This window comes from Phyllobates terribilis, unplaced genomic scaffold (assembly GCF_046119375.1).
Source record: "Phyllobates terribilis strain yellow unplaced genomic scaffold, ASM4611937v1 Scaffold_3__8_contigs__length_932513732, whole genome shotgun sequence".
Taxonomy (NCBI): Eukaryota; Metazoa; Chordata; class Amphibia; order Anura; family Dendrobatidae; genus Phyllobates; species Phyllobates terribilis.
Window position 1 is genome coordinate 23003263 of NW_027362763.1, and position 27071 is coordinate 23030333.

Here is a 27071-nt window from a genome sequence, read left to right on the forward strand (position 1 = left end):
TCTTTTTATATATCTTCTTAATTTTATAGGTTATTAAAATCTGATAAAATATGCATGAAAATATCAAAATAAATAATATTATTATTGGATTTGTTAATATATTTCCTGCTACCATTTTCGCTGAAGACTGTGACCAACTAGTAACTGATTTTCCTAAATTTTTCCACCAAGATGAGCCTGACATACTTGTCCATTCATGTTCAATATCATTTAAATGACCTTGTTCATGTCTGAATACAATTTCAGCTTCTTTTAATTGTTTTGTTAATAAATTTAACAAACCTTTGCCTTTCTTTATCTCATTTGTCCACATATCCAATGGGAAATTATTTATTTGAGACAAATTGAACTGTATCGGAAGGATTTTCTGATTTCTTGTCCCTATTGACGTAATGTTAATACTTCCTTCCTTCTTGGAGATAGTTTTTACATCTCCTTCCATACAATATAAGCCTATTGTCAGATCTTCAGCATGGACACAAGAGGAGAAGAATGCAGAAACAACTTCTTTTTCGGACATAACTTGGAAACAAATTTTGTTTGAACTTATTGGAGTCACCAAATCATGTAATGTCCGCACATTCTCAACCCTAGCGTGACATGAGGTATGATTGTGAAAACATGAATGGAAAATGACTTTATCCCGTCCAGGTAGACACATTACCTTAGAAACAAAATGTAAGCATGAAGAAATGTCTAATTGTTCAGTGTTTGTACCATCAAATGCAAAATATGTGTCCTGTAATTGATAATATAGTAATTGTGTATTACTAACAGGAATGCCCAGAACAGTTATAGGAACCATGGTTTCTTCTCTTCCCGATATTGGGATTAGTGATGCTCCTATACAAATGTTCTGTTCACATCCTAACCACTTATTTACCCACAAATCTGTATGATTTAATGCAAAATTATATTCTGTAGGCAAATTTCTCATTATTCCTAAAGGTGTAATTCCACTTTGCAATGCTTGTGCAATCATTTTCAGATTGGTGGAATATTCAATCTGGATTTCTAGACATGCTCTGGCCACTTGGGATTCCTGTTCACTTTCTATTAGAGCTAAAGTAGCATCTTGTAGATGTGACACTGAAGATCCCAGCACAGCAGCCGTGTTCAAAACCATCTTTTCAAGGAGTTGATTCAAACTTTTCTGAATTTTTACTCCTTTACCTCCAACATACCCAATATTTTCCAAATCTGATTTAAGTGTATGAATGTTCATAGTATTAATTAAACTTCCCACTGTTCCTAATCCCCCCAAAATACCTTCTAATATCCCCCTCTTACTTCTAACCTGTGTGGAAGTTCTTTTCCCAAACCATTGTTCTATTCCCATCTCCATGTTAACGAGATGTGATTTACACTGGGGATATCTGGAAGAGATTTTCCAATTAGTCATATTGAAAGTCCATATCATGGTCATAAATACTCCATCTCTTAATAGAGGTTTAGATTGGAATTGATTGATTTGGAAAGGAGTAGATGGTTGAAACCTTGTCTGTGTACATACATTATCTACTGCTGACCAAACATTTACATTTTTGCACTGTTTGTAATTATTTTTAGTTAAAATGCAACACTGGTAAAGTCCAGAATCCTTAGGAGATGGATTCTCTAGAGAAAAAACAAAATTCTTATCCAACCATCTCACATTCCCGTATTAACTTCTATGTATAACATTTGTTGGACCATTTGAAAAACTTCCCAAAAATAATTTGTTTCTGGTCCATGTTAACAAAGACTCAGGAGGTAACTCTAACCTTGTGTTGCATTTTAATAAAAGAAGAGACATATTTTCTTGACTATGTACCGCTTGTGGTGTAACCCTTACTTCTGGAGTGATAGTATTTGTTACTGTAAAAACTACAGATACTTGTACGCGTACTGGTTCTCTGGTTATCTGGAAATTCCATGTTTTTACCCAATCCTCATCTTCTTCTGTAATAGAAAGTAATGAATGATCCAAAATTTTCCCAAAAAGTTGTGATTTTAACACAATCTCTGTTTCGGATGTTCTAAAGGCCCCGTCACACTAAGCGATGCAGCAGTGATCCCGACAATGATGCGACCTGTCAGGGATCGTTGCTGCATCGCTAATACATCGCTGGTGAGCTGTCAAACAGGCAGGCTCACCAGCGATCAGGGGAGCAGCGATATCGTGGAAAGAATCGTTCCACGATGTCCTGCTCCCGTTACCAGCCTGCTGCTTAAGCAGGAGCAGGCTGGTAACTATGGTAAATATCGGGTTACTAAGTGGTAAATATCGGGTTACTAAGTGCGCGTGTGCCCCTAGTAACCCGCTGTTTACCATGGATACCACTCTGCTACGGTGCGCTGGAGCCTCCACTCACCGTAGCAGAGTGGTATCTATGGTAAACAGCGGGTTACTAAGTGCGCGCGTGCCCCTAGTAACCCGATATTTACCATGGTTACCAGCCAGATCGTTGGTCCCGCTGGTCACACACAGCGATGTGTGCTGGCCAGCGGGAGGCCAACGACCAAAAAATGGTCCAGGACACTTTGCAACGATCAGCGACCTCACAGCAGGGGCCTGATCGTTGCAAAGTGTCACACATAGCGACATCGCTGGTGAGGTCGCTGGTGAGTCACCAAAACCGTGACACAGCAGCGATCTCGCTAGCGATATCGCTTAGTGTGACGGGGCCTTTACTGTCCCTTTTACGAGCATATCATTAGTAATATCACCCGACCATACAGCTTTCTCTTCACCTCTTATCTCTATATTCCAGCATAACACATCTGTAGGATTGCATTCCCATGTGCCTGTCTTATTATTATGTATATAATCTCCTTGTAACTGTGTAAATTTAGACTTCGGTCCTGTGGCAGCATGTAATATTATGTCAGTGTCGTATATGAAGTGTAGTTCAATACAGCATTCTACACCATAACCCATGCAAATGTTTCCAGTAATATCTACTGAATCGTCCGGTATGTCTTCATCTATTAGATTTTGTATACTTGATCCTCTATGTTTTCGTGAATGTAAAGTTCCTTTGATATGTTCATTCACTTCACTAGTATTCGTTCCATGATAAACAATGTCTTCTGCGTAGATCACAATTGAAATAGTACAAAGTAGCAGAAATGTGGTTCCCATCAGATAGTAGCTTTTCCTGGGAAACTTTTTCTTTTCTTGAAGGATTGGTATTGAATTCCTTCCATCAAGGACATGGTATTCCGTATTCCAGCTCTTATTGGAATCCACTTCTTCCTAAAAGAAATGCAGTATCATTATTTTGCAATGTACAATTTGCATTGATCAACATGTACCCACAATTTTTGTTGTCTGCGGGTATTTTTAACCATGTTAGATGCTGGTTGCACTAGGATCATAACTCGTCCCATGGTATCGATTATTTCAAAGGGACCTTCCCAGTTACTTTCCCAAGGTCCACTCTTCCTGAAAGTTTTAATCATGACTACAGCCCCTTTCTTGAATTTGGATTCATATGGTGGCTCCATCCACTGCATTCTTGGTGCAGCATGTGGAAAAATGGTTTTCAAGTTTTCCTGCAACAATTGCAACCATTTGGACCTTGCAACAGCATCTTTTTGAGGTGTGGACAAAAATGGTTCATGTGGGAAAATCAATGGCATTTTTCTTCCTGTCATTAGTTCAAAAGGAGTAAACTGAGTTGTGGAGGAAGTTGTTCCTCTAACACTCATCAGTACAAAAGGTACTGCATCAACCCAAGTATTACCTTTGTCCAATAACATTTTTGCAATTCTGGATTTTATTGTCCTATTCATCCTTTCCACAATACCAGCAGACTGTGGATGATACGATACATGAAACTGTTGTTGTACCCCTAGAATAGCACAAACTGCTCGCATGATTTTTCCTGTGAAGTGACTTTCTCGATCAGAGGTGATCATTCTTGGGATCCCCCAAGTACAAAAGACATGATTAACTAATGCTCTAGCTGTAGACAAAGCATCATCTTTCCTGACAGGTAAAATTTCAACCCATTTAGAAAAAACATCTACTACAACCAATGCATACCTGAGACCATTTTTACCTGATGGTAATGGACCAATGTAGTCAATTTGTAATGTAGACCATGGACCATCAGCAGGTGCGGTTCGCAGTAGTGCCGGTTTCTGTCCTTTTGGTCTTGGATTAATTTGGGCACAAATGAGACATGATTGAACAATACTTTGTACAGTCTCTTCCATCTTTTCCCAGTAAAATTTCTCTCTGAGAATGCCTAACAATTTATGTTGGCCCAAATAACACAAGCTTTCATGATTGTATCTTGTAAACTCATCCTGTAGATGTTTTGGTACAACAGGACGCAAGTCCTCATTTAAGTCATGACACAAAACCCCGTTTTCACAAACAAAGGGAGGTTTTGGATCAACCCGGGAAGCAACAAGAGTTGTATCTTTTTCTTGTTCTTCCGCAAAAGAAGGGATATGCGTGTCTGTTCTTTGAACTGCTGAAACCTCGAGAGGTTCAGGTTCAAACACTTCTTCTCCTGTCAGGGCTGCCTCTTTGGCTAACATATCTGCGGTTGCATTTCCGACAGATAATTCATCATCAGACTTTTTATGGGCAGGAACTTTGACAATAGCAAAAACCATTAGGGGTTTTTGAAGCTATTTCAAAAATTGTTTTTAGTGTGTCACTATGTACAAGAGTTTTGTTAGAAGAATCTACATAGCCTCTTTTTTCCCAAACTGGCAGATAATCTGTCAGTGATCTCACAACATAGGAGCTATCACTGTAGATCACAATGGGACACTGATCGTCAGCCTCATTCAGCTGTAGCACCATTTTTACTGCTTCTAGCTCTGCCCTCTGAGCTGAAAAATGACTCGGTAACTTGTGCTTTACCACCTGTCCTCTTGTGGGATAAAAAATGGCATATCCTGTATAATAGTGCCCATCTGAATAGAATCGGGAACCATCTACAAAAACTGCTTCATCTGTTACCTCTGCCTTCCGTCTGAAAAGTGATGGACTTGGATCCTGAAAAGACTGGAGACAATCATGAGTTTTCCCTTCATATTGCATCAACTGAGGAAGAACATATTTGGCCTTATAATCTACCTCAATTTGATTGGGAGACAATGACAATAACCAATGGGCAAATCTCTGATGTGACACACCTGGGATATTTTTCTCAAAGAGAAGTTTTAGTGTAGAATGAGGAGTTTGCAGAATGATTTTGTTAAAACCAACAATGTGTTCAGTTGCTTTGACTGCAAAGTAGACACCTACCAAATGTCTCGCACAAATTTCAAAACCTCTTTCAACAGGTGAGAGAAGCTTAGAAAAATAGCCCAAAATTCTCCACTCTTCTGCCTGCAATTGTAACAGAACAGCCGACACCGCTGTCTCTGATGTGTGAACTTGTAGAGCAAATGGAGCTGAAGGATCTACTGTGGACAAAGCAGGTGCATTCTGTAAATTCATTTTCATTTGTTCAAATGAGGTTTGTTGTTCATCACCCCAGGGACCAAAATAATCAGTATTTTCACCTTTCAAAAGATTGTACAAAGGCCTTGCCTTTTCAGCAAAATTCTCAATGAAATCCCTAGAATAGTTTACAAAACCTAAAAAATGTCGCAAAGCCTTGTGTGTGTTTGGGATAGGAAGTGACGCGATTGCCTCTATTCTCTCCTGCAACGGCTGTCTTTTTCCTGGACTCAGCAAAACTCCCAAAAATCTCACCTCGGTCTTCATCAATTTGACCTTTTTAGTGTTCAATTTCAACCCTGCGTCATACAACAGTTCAAACAATTCTGCCAAAAGAGAAACATGTGACTCCTTATCCTCAGTAGACAACAGAATATCATCCACATATTGCACTATGCAATCAGGCCTAGAAAATCTGGATAATACCTTTGCCAACGCCTGATGAAAAACACTAGGTGACAAATGTGCTCCTTGCGGTAACCTGCAAAACAAATATTGCTCATCCAAGAAAGTAAATGCAAACTTGTACTGACAACTCTTTTCAAGAGGTATACTGAAAAAAACGTTACTAATGTCTAGTACAGAGAAATATTTTGCCTTTGCATTTAGCCTTGCCATCATATCATGAGTATCAGCAACAATGGGAGCTACGTTAGGAGTATGTTTATTAAACATCCGCAAATCCAATATCATTCGATATGTACCATCAGATTTCAATACACACCATAAAGGATTGTTACTTACAGAGTTAGCCTTGCGTATGACACCTTGAGCTAGCAATTCCTGTATGATCTTAGACATAGAACCAATTGAATCTGGAGGCAATTTATACTGACGCTGCGGAGGAGGATCACGTCCTTCTACATTTACAATTACATCCTTCATTGTACCCACTTCATTTCTGAACTGAGCCCAAAGAGAAGGAAAGCATTGTACAATTTCGGTCAGTATCTCGTCACCACCAGTTTCAGGCCACAAATGATCTGATGACACAACATCATTCAAGCAAATACTTCCAACATGGCTATATTCACTAGGGTCAATGACTACAGGTTTGCGTCCATTAGAATCTTTCCAGATCACTTGATTCTCTAGATCAATTACCCATCCGAATCTCTGCATAAAATCTGTGCCAAGTATATTCTCAGAATCACGACAATGCCAAATGTCAATTCCTGTTTTGAAAGAACCTGGTATTTCCAACATAACATTAGAAAAAAGCTTTGCTTTTGTTTTTCCTTTTCCGCTGAATCCTATGATATTACAACTTGGAGATTCTGGGTTTACCATCAAATTAAGGTTGGTAACACTTAATTGTGCCCCGGTATCAATCAGAAACACAGCACTCTGTTCTGCCAGAATCACCTTGACAAATGGCCGCCCACAATCATCTAACGTTACTTTTGTTACAAATTCCAATGGATGGGGTGTGGGAGCATTCTTTGCTAGTCAGAGAGATGGAGATGAGAGCAAACCAGTGTCTCTTTTACAAGCACTGTCCCTGCAATTTGACTCCTTCACTGTCATCTCTCTGATTAATGGAGCATATGGTGACTGTGTCTGCACAGTGTCAGTGTGAGAGAACTGAATGGAGGGGCAGAAGGTCTGTTGGAAGATTTTGGAATAAGTCCGTTTTCCCTTCCAAGCTTACCTGTTCCCGATGTACCTGCCTCTGATTCTGCTCTCAAGAATTTTCTGCACTGCCACTTTAAGTGTCCAGGTATACCACAAAAATAACAATGGACATTGTTCCTTTGTGTGATATTTTTACCTCTATGCTCAGTGTAATCTCTATTCCTGGATGTTAAAGTGGATTTCAGTCTTGGTTGAGTTTTATCTGATGTCAGTTGTCTATCTTTTTCCTCATGAACTACAGCTATTTTTGCCTTGACCTGATTCCGCTTCATGGATCTCCTAATTTTGTCAATAAAAGTTGTTGCCTCCTGCAATGATGCCAGAACACTAGCCAATTGCACTGACACAGGATCTAGGTACTTGAATTTTGATACATATAATTTGATCATGGATGCTGATTCCTCATTAGACCCAACAGGCATCACCATTCTATAGGCCTGTTCAAACTTGACCATAAAAGCAAATGGGTCATCATGGATACTCGCACTCAATTGATTCAAAATGTCAACTGAGGGTGTGTCTCCTGTGGTAAATACCAGCAATTGTCTAAGTCTGTCTTCTTTTGTACTGTGTTAATTCATTACCATCATTAAGTTTGTGTGTGACCTGTAATCGTTTGGCCATATGTGAAGGCAACCAGACTTTGAATGTCTTGTTTTTTTGTTCATCATTAAGATTGAACTTATCTGTATTAGATTCAAAAATGTTTGCATTATCAAAAGCATCCACCTTCTCATTGTACTTTGGGATGACTTTTACAATTTTCATTAATTGATCGTGTATTTTAAGATTGATTCGTGCTGCTCTGTCATGTCATTTTTTCCTTTGTAGTTCAACTCCCTGTAATTCTTCCCCTGAAATTTCGAAATCTTGTGTCTCCGGTATAAATTATGTGGAGGCACTATCTTCACTTTTACTATTTGATCTTGTATTTACAGAAACCTTTTTTATGTCTTGGTGTAATTTGGATAATAACTCTGTCCTGGTATCAATTTGATCCTCCAATTGTTCAATATGTTCTGCCAAAATCAAACAATTTGGACAATCAAAGTAATCCCCGTCAGTGTCTTGTGTCTCAGTATGACTGATTTCTTGTGTGTCTACCTGTTTGTCAGAATGACTGATGTCCTGTGTGATAATGCATGCTTTGTGTGCTTGTGTGTCAGTTTTTTCAAAAAACAAATTATTGTACACACGGACCATATGCATCACATTTTGAAGCTATCTCTGTAACTTTTTTACAGAAAAAAAACTTTTATCAATGCTAAGATTTTCTGCTTCACATTGGCTATACAAACTAAACCATAATTGTGCGTCTGTATGGCTATGAACAAACTTAAACTGTATGTTACTTTTCTTAGACTATTCATGAATAAAATCCATTTCTCACCTATGGAATGGCTTTTCCTCTCCTGGCTGGCTCGCCATTAATGTTAGAAAAATTAACACTTCCTTATCTTAGATAAGGGCACAGTGAAGATAAAAGGGAAATCAGTCTTTGAATTGTGTGGATAAAACAAAAGCTTATTTAATGTTCATTCAAAAAGGTGATTACAAAAGATGGAAAGAAAATAGTTCATAGCACACAACAAAAGAAGTATCAGGTTAAAAGAAAATAGGAACAGTTATAAGTTCTTACGTATCCAGTCTTGGCAGTATGTGATGGTCCGTGGTGGAGACCTCAAGGTATGAGAATCTACCCACCATACTGATGCCTCTCCTTATATACCATCTTGCCTCATAGATATACATTGGAGACTATTTTTTACAGTTAAACAACCCAATATGGCGGTTTGCTGATATGGCAGTAACCTATAATAGAGTATGTATTTTCGACTGTGTACAATTACTTCATGTTGGAATATTTCAAACATATGACTAAGGACTTTTCATCGTTAGTTATCTCTAAATAACCCATGTTGACAACGAGTCCTATAGATTTGATGTACAGAACAGGTGTGTCTGCCAAGGTTCTCAGAATAACCTCTGTCACGCTCTGAACCTACTAAGCATGAGACTAAGCTTCTGAGAGCTTATATGTAATATTTTATATCATAAAAGATTAATATTTTACATCCTGAGAAAAATACTGAACGAATACTGACCAAATACTGATAGTGGGGCCGTGGCTTAACCTGTAGAATAGACAGTACTGTGTTCACAGAAATCATGAGCCTCTGTACAGCAACTCCGATCTCATCATGTCTGTAGTGAGACAGCTAGAATGGAGTTGCTGTACAGAGGATGTCCTTATAGACAGTACTGTGTGCACAGAAATCATGAGCCTCTGTACAGCAACTCTGATCTCATCATGTCTGTAGTGAGACAGCTAGAATGGAGTTGCTGTACAGAGGATGTCCTTATAGACAGTACTGTGTGCACAGAAATCATGAGCCTCTGTACATCAACTTCGATGTAGTCATCTCTCTGGTGAGACAGCTACAATAGGAGTTGCTGCACGGAACTATTTCTTGGCAGACAGTTACAAGAGATTACAGCCCCAATTCATGAAGAACAGAATTCTGTATGCCAGTCTTAAATGGGATACATCCAGAACTGTATGGAAAAACAATAAAAATGTGCCTAAGCACTAACAGGCAGGTAGTTGCTACTTACCTGCCTGTTGTGCCCGTTACCATTCTTCCCCGCAACAGAGCGGTCACAGACCGCTGCTGGCAGGAAATTGTCTGCCTCTGCTGATGCGACGGGGCGTGAATTCCAAAGTCATTCTGATTGACCGCCGGCTCCCCAGGTTATGCAGCGGGAATCCGGCTGTCAATCAGAATGATGTCGACAGTCCTACCCAGTCAACAGAGCAGAAAAGAAGCCTCCGCTCTGTCGACATGATGTCAGCAGAGGCAGCTGAATCCCCGGCAGGAGCGGTCTGTGCCCAGTCTGTGCCGGGGAAGAACGACACCGGGCACAACAGGCAGAGAAGTAGCAATCACCTGCCTATTACTGCTTAGGCACATTTTTTGTTTTTCATAAAGTCCCAGATATCCCCTTTAATGAAGGGTGAGAGGAAGAAAGCTCGGCCACTTTGTGAATTTTTTTTAAAACTAATAAAATACGTTTTTTTTTTTACTATCGCTTTTCGTAATATAAAAAAATACAGGAACAGGATGCTGTATGTCCACAAGTCTCAGCCATCATAATATATTGTCTAACATAATTCTCCAGAGACCCCGGACATTGCTGTGTTCACCGATGACCCCGGACATTGGTGTATTCTCCAGAGACCCCGGACATTGCTGTGTTCTCCAGAGACCCCGGACATTGCTGTGTTCTCCAGAGACCCCGGACATTGCTGTGTTCTCCAGAGACCCCGGACATTGCTGTGTTCTCCAGTGACCCCAGAAATTGCTGTATTCTCCAGAGACCCCGGACATTGCTGTGTTCTCCGGTGAACCCGGACATTGTTGTATTCTCCGGTGACCCCGGACATTGCTGTATTCTCCGGAGACCCCGGACATTGCTGTATTCTCCGGAGACCCCGGACATTGCTGTATTCTCCGGAGACCCCGGACATTGCTGTATTCTCCAGAGACCCCAGACATTGCTGTATTCTCCGGAGACCCCGGACATTGCTGTGTTCTCCGGAGACCCCGGACATTGCTGTGTTCTCCGGAGACCCCGGACATTGCTGTATTCTCCGGAGACCCCGGACATTGCTGTATTCTCCAGAGACCCCGGACATTGCTGTATTCTCAGGATACCCCGGACATTGCTGTATTCTCAGGAGACCCCGGACATTGCTGTATTCTCCGGTGACCCCGGACATTGCTGTATTCTCCGGAGACCCCGGACATTGCTGTATTCTCCGGAGACAACGGACATTGCTGTATTCTCCGCAGACAACGGACATTGCTGTATTCTCCGGAGACCCCGGACATTGCTGTATTCTCCGGAGACCCCGGACATTGCTGTATTCTCCCGAGACCTCGGACATTGCTGTATTCTCCGGAGACCCCGGACATTGCTGTATTCTCAGGAGACCCCGGACATTGCTGTATTCTCAGGAGACCCCGGACATTGCTGTATTCTCAGGAGACCCCGGACATTGCTGTATTCTCAGGAGACCCCGGACATTGCTGTATTCTCCGGAGACCCCGGACATTGCTGTATTCTCCGGAGACCCCGGACATTGCTGTATTCTCCGGTGACCCCGGACATTGCTGTATTCTCCGGTGACCCCGGACATTGCTGTATTCTCCGGAGACCCCGGACATTGCTGTATTCTCCGGTGACCCCGGACATTGCTGTATTCTCCGGAGATCCCGGACATTGCTGTATTCTCCGGAGACCCCGGACATTGCTGTATTCTCAGGAGACCCCGGACATTGCTGTATTCTCAGGAGACCCCGGACATTGCTGTATTCTCCGGTGACCCCGGACATTGCTGTATTCTCCGGAGACCCCGACATTGCTGTATTCTCCGGAGACCCCGGACATTGCTGTATTCTCCGGAGACCCCGGACATTGCTGTATTCTCCGGAGACCCCGGACATTGCTGTATTCTCCGGAGACCCCGGACATTGCTGTATTCTCCGGAGACCCCGGACATTGCTGTATTCTCCGGAGACCCCGGACATTGCTGTATTCTCCGGAGACCCCGGACATTGCTGTATTCTCCGGTGACCCCGGACATTGCTGTATTCTCCGGAGACCCCGGACATTGCTGTATTCTCCGGAGACCCCGGACATTGCTGTATTCTCCGGAGACCCCGGACATTGCTGTATTCTCCGGAGACCCCGGACATTGCTGTATTCTCCGGTGACCCCGGACATTGCTGTATTCTCCGGTGACCCCGGACATTGCTGTATTCTCCGGTGACCCCGGACATTGCTGTATTCTCCGGTGACCCCGGACATTGCTGTATTCTCCGGTGACCCCGGACATTGCTGTATTCTCAGGAGACCCCGGACATTGCTGTATTCTCCGGAGACCCCGGACATTGCTGTATTCTCCGGAGACCCCGGACATTGCTGTATTCTCCGGTGACCCCGGACATTGCTGTATTCTCCGGTGACCCCGGACATTGCTGTATTCTCCGGAGACCCCGGACATTGCTGTATTCTCCGGTGACCCCGGACATTGCTGTATTCTCCGGAGATCCCGGACATTGCTGTATTCTCCGGAGACCCCGGACATTGCTGTATTCTCAGGAGACCCCGGACATTGCTGTATTCTCAGGAGACCCCGGACATTGCTGTATTCTCCGGTGACCCCGGACATTGCTGTATTCTCCGGAGACCCCGACATTGCTGTATTCTCCGGAGACCCCGGACATTGCTGTATTCTCCGGAGACCCCGGACATTGCTGTATTCTCCGGAGACCCCGGACATTGCTGTATTCTCCGGAGACCCCGGACATTGCTGTATTCTCCGGAGACCCCGGACATTGCTGTATTCTCCGGAGACCCCGGACATTGCTGTATTCTCCGGTGACCCCGGACATTGCTGTATTCTCCGGAGACCCCGGACATTGCTGTATTCTCCGGAGACCCCGGACATTGCTGTATTCTCCGGAGACCCCGGACATTGCTGTATTCTCCGGAGACCCCGGACATTGCTGTATTCTCCGGTGACCCCGGACATTGCTGTATTCTCCGGTGACCCCGGACATTGCTGTATTCTCCGGTGACCCCGGACATTGCTGTATTCTCCGGTGACCCCGGACATTGCTGTATTCTCCGGTGACCCCGGACATTGCTGTATTCTCCGGTGACCCCGGACATTGCTGTATTCTCCGGAGACCAAGGACATTGCTGTATTCTCCGGAGACCAAGGACATTGCTGTATTCTCCGGAGACCCCGGACATTGCTGTATTCTCCGGAGACCCCGGACATTGCTGTATTCTCCGGAGACCCCGGACATTGCTGTATTCTCCGGAGACCCCGGACATTGCTGTATTCTCCGGAGACCCCGGACATTGCTGTATTCTCCGGAGACCCCGGACATTGCTGTATTCTCCGGAGACCCCGGACATTGCTGTATTCTCCGGTGACCCCGGACATTGCTGTATTCTCCGGTGACCCCGGACATTGCTGTATTCTCCGGAGACCCCGGACATTGCTGTATTCTCGGGAGACCCCGGACATTGCTGTATTCTCGGGAGACCCCGGACATTGCTGTATTCTCCGGTGACCCCGGACATTGCTGTATTCTCCGGTGAACCCGGACATTGCTGTATTCTCCGGAGACCCCGGACATTGCTGTATTCTCCGGAGACCCCGGACATTGCTGTATTCTCAGGAGACCCCGGACATTGCTGTATTCTCCGGTGACCCCGGACATTGCTGTATTCTCCGGAGACCCCGACATTGCTGTATTCTCCGGAGACCCCGACATTGCTGTATTCTCCGGTGACCCCGGACATTGCTGTATTCTCCGGAGACCCCGGACATTGCTGTATTCTCCGGTGACCCCGGACATTGCTGTATTCTCCGGAGACCCCGGACATTGCTGTATTCTCCGGAGACCCCGGACATTGCTGTATTCTCAGGAGACCCCGGACATTGCTGTATTCTCAGGAGACCCCGGACATTGCTGTATTCTCCGGTGACCCCGGACATTGCTGTATTCTCCGGAGACCCCGGACATTGCTGTATTCTCCGGAGACCCCGGACATTGCTGTATTCTCCGGAGACCCCGGACATTGCTGTATTCTCCGGAGACCCCGGACATTGCTGTATTCTCAGGAGACCCCGGACATTGCTGTATTCTCAGGAGACCCCGGACATTGCTGTATTCTCCGGTGACCCCGGACATTGCTGTATTCTCCGGAGACCCCGGACATTGCTATATTCTCCGGAGACCCCGGACATTGCTGTATTCTCCGGAGACCCCGGACATTGCTGTATTCTCCGGAGACCCCGGACATTGCTGTATTCTCCGGTGACCCCGGACATTGCTGTATTCTCCGGACTTGTAATTTTTGCTCCATTAAAACCATGAGGAATTCCATCAAAAAGCCAGAAGCGCCTGCAGCAGAGTGTATGAGAGCCTGGAGCAGCGCCGTCTAGTGGTGGCAGCACTGAACTGTCTACAGGGTAGACCCCGCCCCTTCCGGTGACGTCAGTCCCAGAAAAAATCAACTCCGAACTCGTCACTACCTTGGATTTAGTCTCTGCACAGCCCCGCCCCCTGATCACATGGTGCTGACGCCATCACAGTTCCTTCACCACCAAAGTTCCACAGAGCCCCGCCCCTGATCACATGGTGCTGACGTCATCACGGGTCCTGCAGTCTCGCCGTGCAGTGGGTGCAGCTGTTGTCTCTGGTGTCAGCCCTGCGCACAGGACGCGTTCACACGGCTGCGGTATCAGGTGAGGTGACAGCAGCCAGGACTCGGCTCTCACACACAGTCTGCTGCAGTCATGGCTTCCTCTTCCTCAGTCACACAGTGTCCGCCGGTGTTCTGCTCCCTCCCTGCAGTCTCTGTGTCCCCTCTGTGACCGCAGACGTCTGAGTCCTCCCCGCGGTCCGCACACTGTCAGGAGCCTCCGTGTCACCTGCGTGTGTGTCACTGCTGCCGTCATATACGGAGGGGAAAGTATATACTACACGGATCCCCCCTGAGGAGGAGAAATAGCGCCTCCAAGTGGACAGCTCCTCCAGAAGACTCACTGAGGGCTGTGACCAGGCCGAGCGCAGACAGGGGAAGACTTTACTGGTTACACAGGTGGGAATCCTGCTCTGTGCCCTCATATTAGAGACCCCTAACCGTCTTCACCGACCCCCTATATTCATGAGGCCGGAAGAAACTGAGAGACTGTAAGAGAGCGCAAGCTGAGCGCTAACCGGAGGAAACCTCAGCCGATGCCCCGGTGTAAAATACCTATTAATAATCTGTAATGTCACTGCACTACGAGTTCAGCTCCGGATGTGACTAACGATGATGTCCCTGTGATTACAGCCCCCCGATCATAAAGACCCCGAAGACCAGAGACCTTCACACCACCCAGATTTACCCCGAATGACGAAGCAAACATGGACGAAGAGAAGAATAACCGACCTCACCTTAGAGATCATCTCCCTGCTGAGCGGAGAGGTAAACTCTTCTATATTTCTATTATCTGCTGAGTGGAGAGGTAAACCCTTCTATATTTCTATTATCTGCTGAGTGGAGAGGTAAACTCTTCTATATTTCTATTATCTGCTGAGTGGAGAGGTAAACTCTTCTATATTTCTATTATTATCTGCTGAGTGGAGAGGTAAACTCTTCTATATTTCTATTATTATCTGCTGAGTGGAGAGGTAAACTCTTCTATATTTCTATTATCTGCTGAGCGGAGAGGTAAACTCTTCTATATTTCTATTATCTGCTGAGTGGAGAGGTAAAGTCTTCTATATTTCTATTATCTGCTGAGTGGAGAGGTAAACTCTTCTATATTTCTATTATCTGCTGAGTGCAGAGGTAAACTCTTCTATATTTCTATTATCTGCTGAGCGGAGAGGTAAACTCTTCTATATTTCTATTATCTGCTGAGCGGAGAGGTAAACTCTTCTATATTTCTATTATCTGCTGAGTGGAGAGGTAAACTCTTCTCTATTTCTATTATCTGCTGAGTGGAGAGGTAAACTCTTCTATATTTCTATTATCTGCTGAGTGGAGTGGTAAACTCTTCTATATTTCTATTATCTGCTGAGTGGAGAGGTAAACTCTTCTATATTTCTATTATCTGCTGAGTGGAGAGGTAAACTCTTCTCTATTTCTATTATCTGCTGAGTGGAGAGGTAAACTCTTCTATATTCTATCATTATCTGCTGAGTGGAGAGGTAAACTCTTCTCTATTTCTATTATCTGCTGAGTGGAGAGGTAAACTCTTCTCTATTTCTATCATTATCTGCTGAGTGGAGAGGTAAACTCTTCTATATTTCTATTATCTGCTGAGCGGAGAGGTAAACTCTTCTATATTTCTATTATCTGCTGAGCGGAGAGGTAAACTCTTCTATATTTCTATTATCTGCTGAGTTGAGAGGTAAACTCTTCTATATTTCTATTATCTGCTGAGTGGAGTGGTAAACTCTTCTATATTTCTATTATCTGCTGAGTTGAGAGGTAAACTCTTCTATATTTCTATTATCTGCTGAGTGGAGTGGTAAACTCTTCTATATTTCTATTATCTGCTGAGTGGAGAGGTAAACTCTTCTATATTTCTATTATCTGCTGAGTGGAGAGGTAAACTCTTCTATATTTCTATTATCTGCTGAGTGGAGAGGTAAACTCTTCTATATTTCTATTATCTGCTGAGTGGAGAGGTAAACTCTTCTCTATTTCTATCATTATCTGCTGAGTGGAGAGGTAAACTCTTCTCTATTTCTATTATCTGCTGAGTGGAGAGGTAAACTCTTCTCTATTTCTATTATCTGCTGAGTGGAGAGGTAAACTCTTCTATATTCTATCATTATCTGCTGAGTGGAGAGGTAAACTCTTCTCTATTTCTATTATCTGCTGAGTGGAGAGGTAAACTCTTCTCTATTTCTATTATCTGCTGAGTGGAGAGGTAAACTCTTCTATATTTCTATTATTATCTGCTGAGCGGAGAGGTAAACTCTTCTATATTTCTATCATCTGCTGAGCGGAGAGGTAAACTCTTCTATATTTTTATCATTATGTGCTGAGCGGAGAGGTAAACTCTTCTATATTTTTATCATTATCTGCTGAGTGGAGAGGTAAACTCTTCTATATTTCTATTATCTGCTGAGTGGAGAGGTAAACTCTTCTATATTTTTATCATTATCTGCTGAGTGGAGAGGTAAACTCTTCTATATTTCTATTATCTGCTGAGTGGAGAGGTAAACTCTTCTATATTTTTATCATTATCTGCTGAGTGGAGAGGTAAACTCTTCTATATTTCTATCATTATCTGCTGAGTGGAGAGGTAAACTCTTCTCTATTTCTATTATCTGCTGAGTGGAGAGGTAAACTCTTCTCTATTTCTATTATCTGCTGAGTGGAGAGGTAAACTCTTCTATATTTCTATTATTATCTGCTGAGCGGAGATGTAAACTCTTCTATATTTCTATCATCTGCTGAGCGGAGAGGTAAACTCTTCTATATTTTTATCATTATCTGCTGAGCGGAGAGGTAAACTCTTCTATATTTCTATCATTATCTGCTGAGTGGAGAGGTAAACTCTTCTATATTTCTATTATCTGCTGAGTGGAGAGGTAAACTCTTCTATATTTCTATCATTATCTGCTGAGTGGAGAGGTAAACTCTTCTATATTTCTATTATCTGCTGAGTGGAGAGGTAAACTCTTCTATATTTCTATCATTATCTGCTGAGCGGAGAGGTAAACTCTTCTATATTTTTATCATTCTCTGCTGAGCGGAGAGGTAAACTCTTCTATATTTTTATCATTCTCTGCTGAGCGGAGAGGTAAAATCTTCTATATTTTTATCATTATCTGCTGAGTGGAGAGGTAAACTCTTCTATATTTCTATCATTATCTGCTGAGTGGAGAGGTAAACTCTTCTATATTTCTATTATCTGCTGAGTGGAGAGGTAAACTCTTCTATATTTCTATTATCTGCTGAGCGGAGAGGTAAACTCTTCTATATTTCTATCATTATCTGCTGAGTGGAGAGGTAAACTCTTCTATATTTCTATCATTATCTGCTGAGTGGAGAGGTAAACTCTTCTATATTTCTATCATTATCTGCTGAGTGGAGAGGTAAACTCTTCTATATTTCTATCATTATCTGCTGAGTGGAGAGGTAAACTCTTCTATATTTCTATCATTATCTGCTGAGTGGAGAGGTAAACTCTTCTATATTTCTATCATTATCTGCTGAGTGGAGAGGTAAACTCTTCTATATTTCTATCATTATCTGCTGAGTGGAGAGGTAAACTCTTCTATATTTCTATCATTATCTGCTCAGTGGAGAGGTAAACTCTTCTATATTTCTATCATTATCTGCTCAGTGGAGAGGTAAACTCTTCTATATTTCTATCATTATCTGCTGAGTGGAGAGGTAAACTCTTCTATATTTCTATTATTATCTGCTGAGTGGAGAGGTAAACTCTTCTATATTTCTATTATCTGCTGAGCGGAGAGGTAAACTCTTCTATATTTCTATTATCTGCTGAGTGGAGAGGTAAACTCTTCTATATTTCTATTATTATCTGCTGAGTGGAGAGGTAAACTCTTCTATATTTCTATTATTATCTGCTGAGTGGAGAGGTAAACTCTTCTATATTTCTATTATTCTCTGCTGAGTGGAGAAGTAAACTCTTCTATATTTCTATTATCTGCTGAGTGGAGAGGTAAACTCTTCTATATTTCTATTATTCTCTGCTGAGTGGAGAGGTAAACTCTTCTATATAACTATTATCTGCTGATCGGAGAGGTAAACTCTTCTATATTTCTATTATTATCTGCTGAGTGGAGAGGTAAACTCTTCTATATTTCTATTATCTGCTGAGCAGAGAGGTAAACTCTTCTATATTTCTATTATCTGCTGAGCAGAGAGGTAAACTCTTCTATATTTCTATTATCTGCTGAGTGGAGAGGTAAACTCTTCTATATTTCTATTATCTGCTGAGTGTAGAGGTAAACTCTTCTAGATTTCTATTATCTGCTGAGCGGAGAGGTAAACTCTTCTATATTTCTATCATTATCTGCTGAGCGGAGAGGTAAACTCTTCTATATTTCTATTATCTGCTGAGTGGAGAGGTAAACTCTTCTATATTTCTATTATCTGCTGAGTGGAGAGGTAAACTCTTCTAGATTTCTATTATCTGCTGAGCGGAGAGGTAAACTCTTCTATATTTCTATTATCTGCTGAGTGGAGAGGTAAACTCTTCTATATTTCTATTATCTGCTGAGTGGAGAGGTAAACTCTTCTATATTTCTATTATCTGCTGAGTGGAGAGGTAAACTCTTCTATATTTCTATTATCTGCTGAGTGGAGAGGTAAACTCTTCTATATTTCTATTATCTGCTGAGTGGAGAGGTAAACTCTTCTATATTTCTATCATTATCTGCTGAGTGGAGAGGTAAACTCTTCTATATTTCTATTATCTGCTGAGTGGAGAGGTAAACTCTTCTATATTTCTATTATCTGCTGAGCGGAGAGGTAAACTCTTCTATATTTCTATCATCTGCTGAGTGGAGAGGTAAACTCTTCTATATTTCTATTATCTGCTGAGTGGAGAGGTAAACTCTTCTATATTTTTATCATTATCTGCTGAGTGGAGAGGTAAACTCTTCTATATTTCTATTATCTGCTGAGTGGAGAGGTAAACTCTTCTATATTTTTATCATTATCTGCTGAGTGGAGAGGTAAACTCTTCTATATTTCTATCATTATCTGCTGAGTGGAGAGGTAAACTCTTCTCTATTTCTATTATCTGCTGAGTGGAGAGGTAAACTCTTCTCTATTTCTATTATCTGCTGAGTGGAGAGGTAAACTCTTCTATATTTCTATTATTATCTGCTGAGCGGAGATGTAAACTCTTCTATATTTCTATCATCTGCTGAGCGGAGAGGTAAACTCTTCTATATTTTTATCATTATCTGCTGAGCGGAGAGGTAAACTCTTCTATATTTCTATCATTATCTGCTGAGTGGAGAGGTAAACTCTTCTATATTTCTATTATCTGCTGAGTGGAGAGGTAAACTCTTCTATATTTCTATCATTATCTGCTGAGTGGAGAGGTAAACTCTTCTATATTTCTATTATCTGCTGAGTGGAGAGGTAAACTCTTCTATATTTCTATCATTATCTGCTGAGCGGAGAGGTAAACTCTTCTATATTTTTATCATTCTCTGCTGAGCGGAGAGGTAAACTCTTCTATATTTTTATCATTCTCTGCTGAGCGGAGAGGTAAAATCTTCTATATTTTTATCATTATCTGCTGAGTGGAGAGGTAAACTCTTCTATATTTCTATCATTATCTGCTGAGTGGAGAGGTAAACTCTTCTATATTTCTATTATCTGCTGAGTGGAGAGGTAAACTCTTCTATATTTCTATTATCTGCTGAGCGGAGAGGTAAACTCTTCTATATTTCTATCATTATCTGCTGAGTGGAGAGGTAAACTCTTCTATATTTCTATCATTATCTGCTGAGTGGAGAGGTAAACTCTTCTATATTTCTATCATTATCTGCTGAGTGGAGAGGTAAACTCTTCTATATTTCTATCATTATCTGCTGAGTGGAGAGGTAAACTCTTCTATATTTCTATCATTATCTGCTGAGTGGAGAGGTAAACTCTTCTATATTTCTATCATTATCTGCTGAGTGGAGAGGTAAACTCTTCTATATTTCTATCATTATCTGCTGAGTGGAGAGGTAAACTCTTCTATATTTCTATCATTATCTGCTCAGTGGAGAGGTAAACTCTTCTATATTTCTATCATTATCTGCTCAGTGGAGAGGTAAACTCTTCTATATTTCTATCATTATCTGCTGAGTGGAGAGGTAAACTCTTCTATATTTCTATTATTATCTGCTGAGTGGAGAGGTAAACTCTTCTATATTTCTATTATCTGCTGAGCGGAGAGGTAAACTCTTCTATATTTCTATTATCTGCTGAGTGGAGAGGTAAACTCTTCTATATTTCTATTATTATCTGCTGAGTGGAGAGGTAAACTCTTCTATATTTCTATTATTATCTGCTGAGTGGAGAGGTAAACTCTTCTATATTTCTATTATTCTCTGCTGAGTGGAGAAGTAAACTCTTCTATATTTCTATTATCTGCTGAGTGGAGAGGTAAACTCTTCTATATTTCTATTATTCTCTGCTGAGTGGAGAGGTAAACTCTTCTATATAACTATTATCTGCTGATCGGAGAGGTAAACTCTTCTATATTTCTATTATTATCTGCTGAGTGGAGAGGTAAACTCTTCTATATTTCTATTATCTGCTGAGCAGAGAGGTAAACTCTTCTATATTTCTATTATCTGCTGAGCAGAGAGGTAAACTCTTCTATATTTCTATTATCTGCTGAGTGGAGAGGTAAACTCTTCTATATTTCTATTATCTGCTGAGTGTAGAGGTAAACTCTTCTAGATTTCTATTATCTGCTGAGCGGAGAGGTAAACTCTTCTATATTTCTATCATTATCTGCTGAGCGGAGAGGTAAACTCTTCTATATTTCTATTATCTGCTGAGTGGAGAGGTAAACTCTTCTATATTTCTATTATCTGCTGAGTGGAGAGGTAAACTCTTCTAGATTTCTATTATCTGCTGAGCGGAGAGGTAAACTCTTCTATATTTCTATTATCTGCTGAGTGGAGAGGTAAACTCTTCTATATTTCTATTATCTGCTGAGTGGAGAGGTAAACTCTTCTATATTTCTATTATCTGCTGAGTGGAGAGGTAAACTCTTCTATATTTCTATTATCTGCTGAGTGGAGAGGTAAACTCTTCTATATTTCTATTATCTGCTGAGTGGAGAGGTAAACTCTTCTATATTTCTATCATTATCTGCTGAGTGGAGAGGTAAACTCTTCTATATTTCTATTATCTGCTGAGTGGAGAGGTAAACTCTTCTATATTTCTATTATCTGCTGAGCGGAGAGGTAAACTCTTCTATATTTCTATCATCTGCTGAGTGGAGAGGTAAACTCTTTTATATTTCTATCATTATCTGCTGAGTGGAGAGGTAAACTCTTCTATATATCTATTATTATCTGCTGAGTGGAGAGGTAAACTCTTCTATATTTCTATCATTATCTGCTGAGTGGAGAGGTAAACTCTTCTATATATCTATTATTATCTGCTGAGTAGAGAGGTAAACTCTTCTATATTTCTATCATTATTTGCTGAGTTGAGAGGTAAACTCTTCTTTATTTCTATTATTATCTGCTGAGTGGAGAGGTAAACTCTTCTATATTTCTATTATTATCTGCTGAGCGGAGAGGTAAACTCTTCTATATTTCAATCATTATCTGCTGAGTGGAGAGGTAAACTCTTCTATATTTCTATTATCTGCTGAGTGGAGAGGTAAACTCTTCTATATTTCTATCATTATCTACTGAGCGGAGAGGTAAACTCTTCTATATTTCTATTATCTGCTGAGCGGAGAGGTAAACTCTTCTATATTTCTATTATCTGCTGATTGGAGAGGTAAACTCTTCTATATTTCTATTATCTGCTGAGTGGAGAGGTAAACTCTTCTATATTTCTATCATTATCTGCTGAGTGGAGAGGTAAACTCTTCTATATTTCTATCATTATCTGCTGAGTGGAGAGGTAAACTCTTCTATATTTCTATCATTATCTGCTGAGTGGAGAGGTAAACTCTTCTATATTTCTATTATCTGCTGAGTGGAGAGGTAAACTCTTCTATATTTCTATTATCTGCTGAGTGGAGAGGTAAACTCTTCTATATTTCTATCATTATCTGCTGAGCGGAGAGTTAAACTCTTCTATATATCTATTATTTGCTGAGTGGAGAGGTAAACTCTTCTATATTTCTATTATCTGCTGAGAGGAGAGGTAAACTCTTCTATATTTCTATTATCTGCTGAGCGGAGAGGTAAACTCTTCTATATTTCTATTATCTGCTGAGTGGAGAGGTAAACTCTTCTATATTTCTATTATTATCTGCTGAGTGGAGAGGTAAACTCTTCTATATTTCTATTATTATCTGCTGAGTGGAGAGGTAAACTCTTCTATATTTCTATTATTATCTGCTGAGCAGAGAGGTAAACTCTTCTATATTTCTATTATCTGCTGAGCAGAGAGGTACACTCTTCTTTATATCTATTATCTGCTGAGTGGAGAGGTAAACTGTTCTATATTTCTATCATTATCTGCTGAGTGGAGAGGTAAACTCTTCTATATTTCTATTATCTGCTGAGAGGAGAGGTAAACTCTTCTATATTTCTATTATCTGCTGAGCGGAGAGGTAAACTCTTCTATATTTCTATTATCTGCTGAGTGGAGAGGTAAACTCTTCTATATTTCTATTATTATCTGCTGAGTGGAGAGGTAAACTCTTCTATATTTCTATTATTATCTGCTGAGTGGAGAGGTAATCTCTTCTATATTTCTATTATTATCTGCTGAGTGGAGAGGTAAACTCTTCTATATTTCTATTATCTGCTGAGCAGAGAGGTACACTCTTCTTTATATCTATTATCTGCTGAGTGGAGAGGTAAACTGTTCTATATTTCTATCATTATCTGCTGAGTGGAGAGGTAAACTGTTCTATATTTCTATCATTATCTGCTGAGTGGAGAGGTAAACTCTTCTATATTTCTATCATTATCTGCTGAGCGGAGAGGTAAACTCTTCTATATTTCTATTATCTGCTGAGTGGAGAGGTAAACTCTTCTATATTTCTATTATTATCTGCTGAGTGGAGAGGTAAACTCTTCTATATTTCTATCATTATCTGCTGAGTAGAGAGGTAAACTGTTCTATATTTCTATCATTATCTGCTGAGTGGAGAGGTAAACTCTTCTATATTTCTATCATTATCTGCTGAGTGGAGAGGTAAACTCTTCTCTATTTCTATTATCTAATGAGTGGAGAGGTAAACTCTTCTACATTTCTATTATTATCTGCTGAGCGGAGAGGTAAACTCTTCTTGATTTCTATTATCTGCTGAGCGGAGAGGTAAACTCTTCTAGATTTCTATTATCTGCTGAGTGGAGAGGTAAACTCTTCTATATTTCTATCATTATCTACTGAGCGGAGAGGTAAACTCTTCTATATTTCTATTATCTGCTGAGCGGAGAGGTAAACTCTTCTATATTTCTATTATCTGCTGAGTGGAGAGGTAAACTCTTCTATATTTCTATTATTATCTGCTGAGTGGAGAGGTAAACTCTTCTATATTTCTATTATCTGCTGAGTGGAGAGGTAAACTCTTCTATATTTCTATTATTCTCTGCTGAGTGGAAAGGTAAACTCTTCTATGTTTCTGTTATCTGCTGAGTGGAGAGGTAAACTCTTCTATATTTCTATTCTCTGCTGAGTGGAGAGGTAAACTCTTCTATATAACTATTATCTGCTGAGCGGAGAGGTAAACTCTTCTATATTTCTATCATTATCTGCTGAGTGGAGAGGTAAACTCTTCTATAGTTCTATCATTATCTGCTGAGTGGAGAGGTAAACTCTTCTATATTTCTATTATCTGCTGAGTGGAGAGGTAAACTCTTCTATATTTCTATTATTCTCTGCTGAGTGGAGAGGTAAACTCTTCTATATAACTATTATCTGCTGATCGGAGAGGTAAACTCTTCTATATTTCTATTATTATCTGCTGAGTGGAGAGGTAAACTCTTCTATATTTCTATTATCTGCTGAGCAGAGAGGTAAACTCTTCTATATTTCTATTATCTGCTGAGTGGAGAGGTAAACTCTTCTATATTTCTATTATCTGCTGAGTGGAGAGGTAAACTCTTCTAGATTTCTATTATCTGCTGAGCGGAGAGGTAAACTCTTCTATATTTCTATCATTATCTGCTGAGTGGAGAGGTAAACTCTTCTATATTTCTATCATTATCTGCTGAGTGGAGAGGTAAACTCTTCTATATTTCTATCATTATCTGCTGAGTGGAGAGGTAAACTCTTCTATATTTCTATTATCTGCTGAGCGGAGAGGTAAACTCTTCTATATTTCTATTATCTGCTGAGTGGAGAGGTAAACTCTTCTATATTTCTATTATCTGCTGAGTGGAGAGGTAAACTCTTCTATATTTCTACTATTATCTGCTGAGTGGAGAGGTAAACTCTTCTATATTTCTACTATTATCTGCTGAGTGGAGAGGTAGACTCTTCTATATTTCTACTATTATCTGCTGAGCGGAGAGGTAAACTCTTCTATATTTCTACTATTATCTGCTGAGTGGAGACTTAAACTCTTCTATATTTCTATTATCTGCTGAGTGGAGAGGTAAACTCTTCTATATTTCTATTATTATCTGCTGAGTGGAGCGGTAAACTCTTCTATATTTCTATTATTATCTGCTGAGTGGAGAGGTAAACTCTTCTATATTTCTATTATTATCTGCTGAGTGGAGAGGTAAACTCTTCTATATTTCTATTATCTGGTGAGCAGAGAGGTACACTCTTCTTTATATCTATTATCTGCTGAGTGGAGAGGTAAACTGTTCTATATTTCTATCATTATCTGCTGAGTGGAGAGGTAAACTGTTCTATATTTCTATCATTATCTGCTGAGTGGAGAGGTAAACTCTTCTATATTTCTATCATTATCTGCTGAGCGGAGAGGTAAACTCTTCTATATTTCTATCATTATCTGCTGAGTGGAGAGGTAAACTCTTCTATATTTCTATTATCTGCTGAGCGGAGAGGTAAACTTTTTTATATTTCTATCATTATCTGCTGAGTGGAGAGGTAAACTCTTCTATATTTCTATCATTATCTGCTGAGTGGAGAGGTAAACTCTTCTATATTTCTATCATTATCTGCTGAGTGGAGAGGTAAACTCTTCTATATTTCTATCATTATCTGCTGAGTGGAGAGGTAAACTCTTCTATAGTTCTATCATTATCTGCTGAGTGGAGAGGTAAACTCTTCTATATTTCTATCATTATCTGCTGAGTGGAGAGGTAAACTCTTCTATATTTCTATCATTATCTGCTGAGTGGAGAGGTAAACTCTTCTATATTTCTATCATTATCTGCTGAGTGGAGAGGTAAACTCTTCTATATTTCTATCATTATCTGCTCAGTGGAGAGGTAAACTCTTCTATATTTCTATCATTATCTGCTCAGTGGAGAGGTAAACTCTTCTATATTTCTATCATTATCTGCTCAGTGGAGAGGTAAACTCTTCTATATTTCTATCATTATCTGCTGAGTGGAGAGGTAAACTCTTCTATATTTCTATTATCTGCTGAGTGGAGAGGTAAACTCTTCTATATTTCTATCATTATCTGCTGAGCGGAGAGGTAAACTCTTCTATATTTCTATCATTATCTGCTGAGCGGAGAGGTAAACTCTTCTATATTTCTATTATCTGCTGAGTGGAGAGGTAAACTCTTCTATATTTCTATTATTATCTGCTGAGTGGAGAGGTAAACTCTTCTATATTTCAATCATTATCTGCTGAGTGGAGAGGTAAACTCTTCTATATTTCTATCATTATCTGCTGAGTGGAGAGGTAAACTCTTCTATATTTCTATCATTATCTGCTGAGTGGAGAGGTAAACTCTTCTATATTTCTATCATTATCTGCTGATTGGAGAGGTAAACTCTTCTATATTTCTATTATCTGCTGAGTGGAGAGGTAAACTCTTCTATATTTCTATTATCTACTGAGTGGAGAGGTAAACTCTTCTATATTTCTATCATTATCTACTGAGCGGAGAGGTAAACTCTTCTATATTTCTATTATCTGCTGAGCGGAGAGGTAAACTCTTCTATATTTCTATTATCTGCTGAGTGGAGAGGTAAACTCTTCTATATTTCTATTATTATCTGCTGAGTGGAGAGGTAAACTCTTCTATATTTCTATTATCTGCTGAGTGGAGAGGTAAACTCTTCTATATTTCTATTATTCTCTGCTGAGTGGAGAGGTAAACTCTTCTATATTTCTATTATCTGCTGAGTGGAGAGGTAAACTCTTCTATATTTCTATTATTCTCTGCTGAGTGGAGAGGTAAACTCTTCTATATAACTATTATTATCTGCTGAGTGGAGAGGTAAACTCTTCTATATTTCTATTATCTGCTGAGCAGAGAGGTAAACTCTTCTATATTTCTATTATCTGCTGAGCAGAGAGGTAAACTCTTCTATATTTCTATTATCTGCTGAGTGGAGAGGTAAACTCTTCTATATTTCTATTATCTGCTGAGCGGAGAGGTAAACTCTTCTATATTTCTATCATTATCTGCTGAGCGGAGAGGTAAACTCTTCTATATTTCTATCATTATCTGCTGAGCGGAGAGGTAAACTCTTCTATATTTCTATTATCTGCTGAGTGGAGAGGTAAACTCTTCTATATTTCTATTATCTGCTGAGTGGAGAGGTAAACTCTTCTAGATTTCTAT

At 40.4% G+C, this 27071-nt stretch overlaps 1 protein-coding gene across 4 annotated transcripts in view; it reads left to right on the forward strand.

Moving 5' to 3' along the window:
- Positions 1-14263: 14263 nt before the first annotated feature.
- LOC141258716 (uncharacterized) overlaps positions 14264-27071 on the forward strand; it is a 49593-nt gene continuing 36785 nt past the window's right edge. For 3 of the 4 annotated variants that reach the window (XM_073673746.1, XM_073673743.1, XM_073673747.1), the window contains exons 1-2: positions 14264-14414; positions 15005-15139. In XM_073673746.1, the coding sequence (XP_073529847.1) occupies positions 15065-15139 (75 nt within the window). In that variant the 5' untranslated portion in view covers positions 14264-14414; positions 15005-15064. Of the gene's footprint in view, positions 14415-14521; positions 14771-15004; positions 15140-27071 lie in introns of those variants that run through there. The other variant, XM_073673744.1, reaches the window with a different exon arrangement.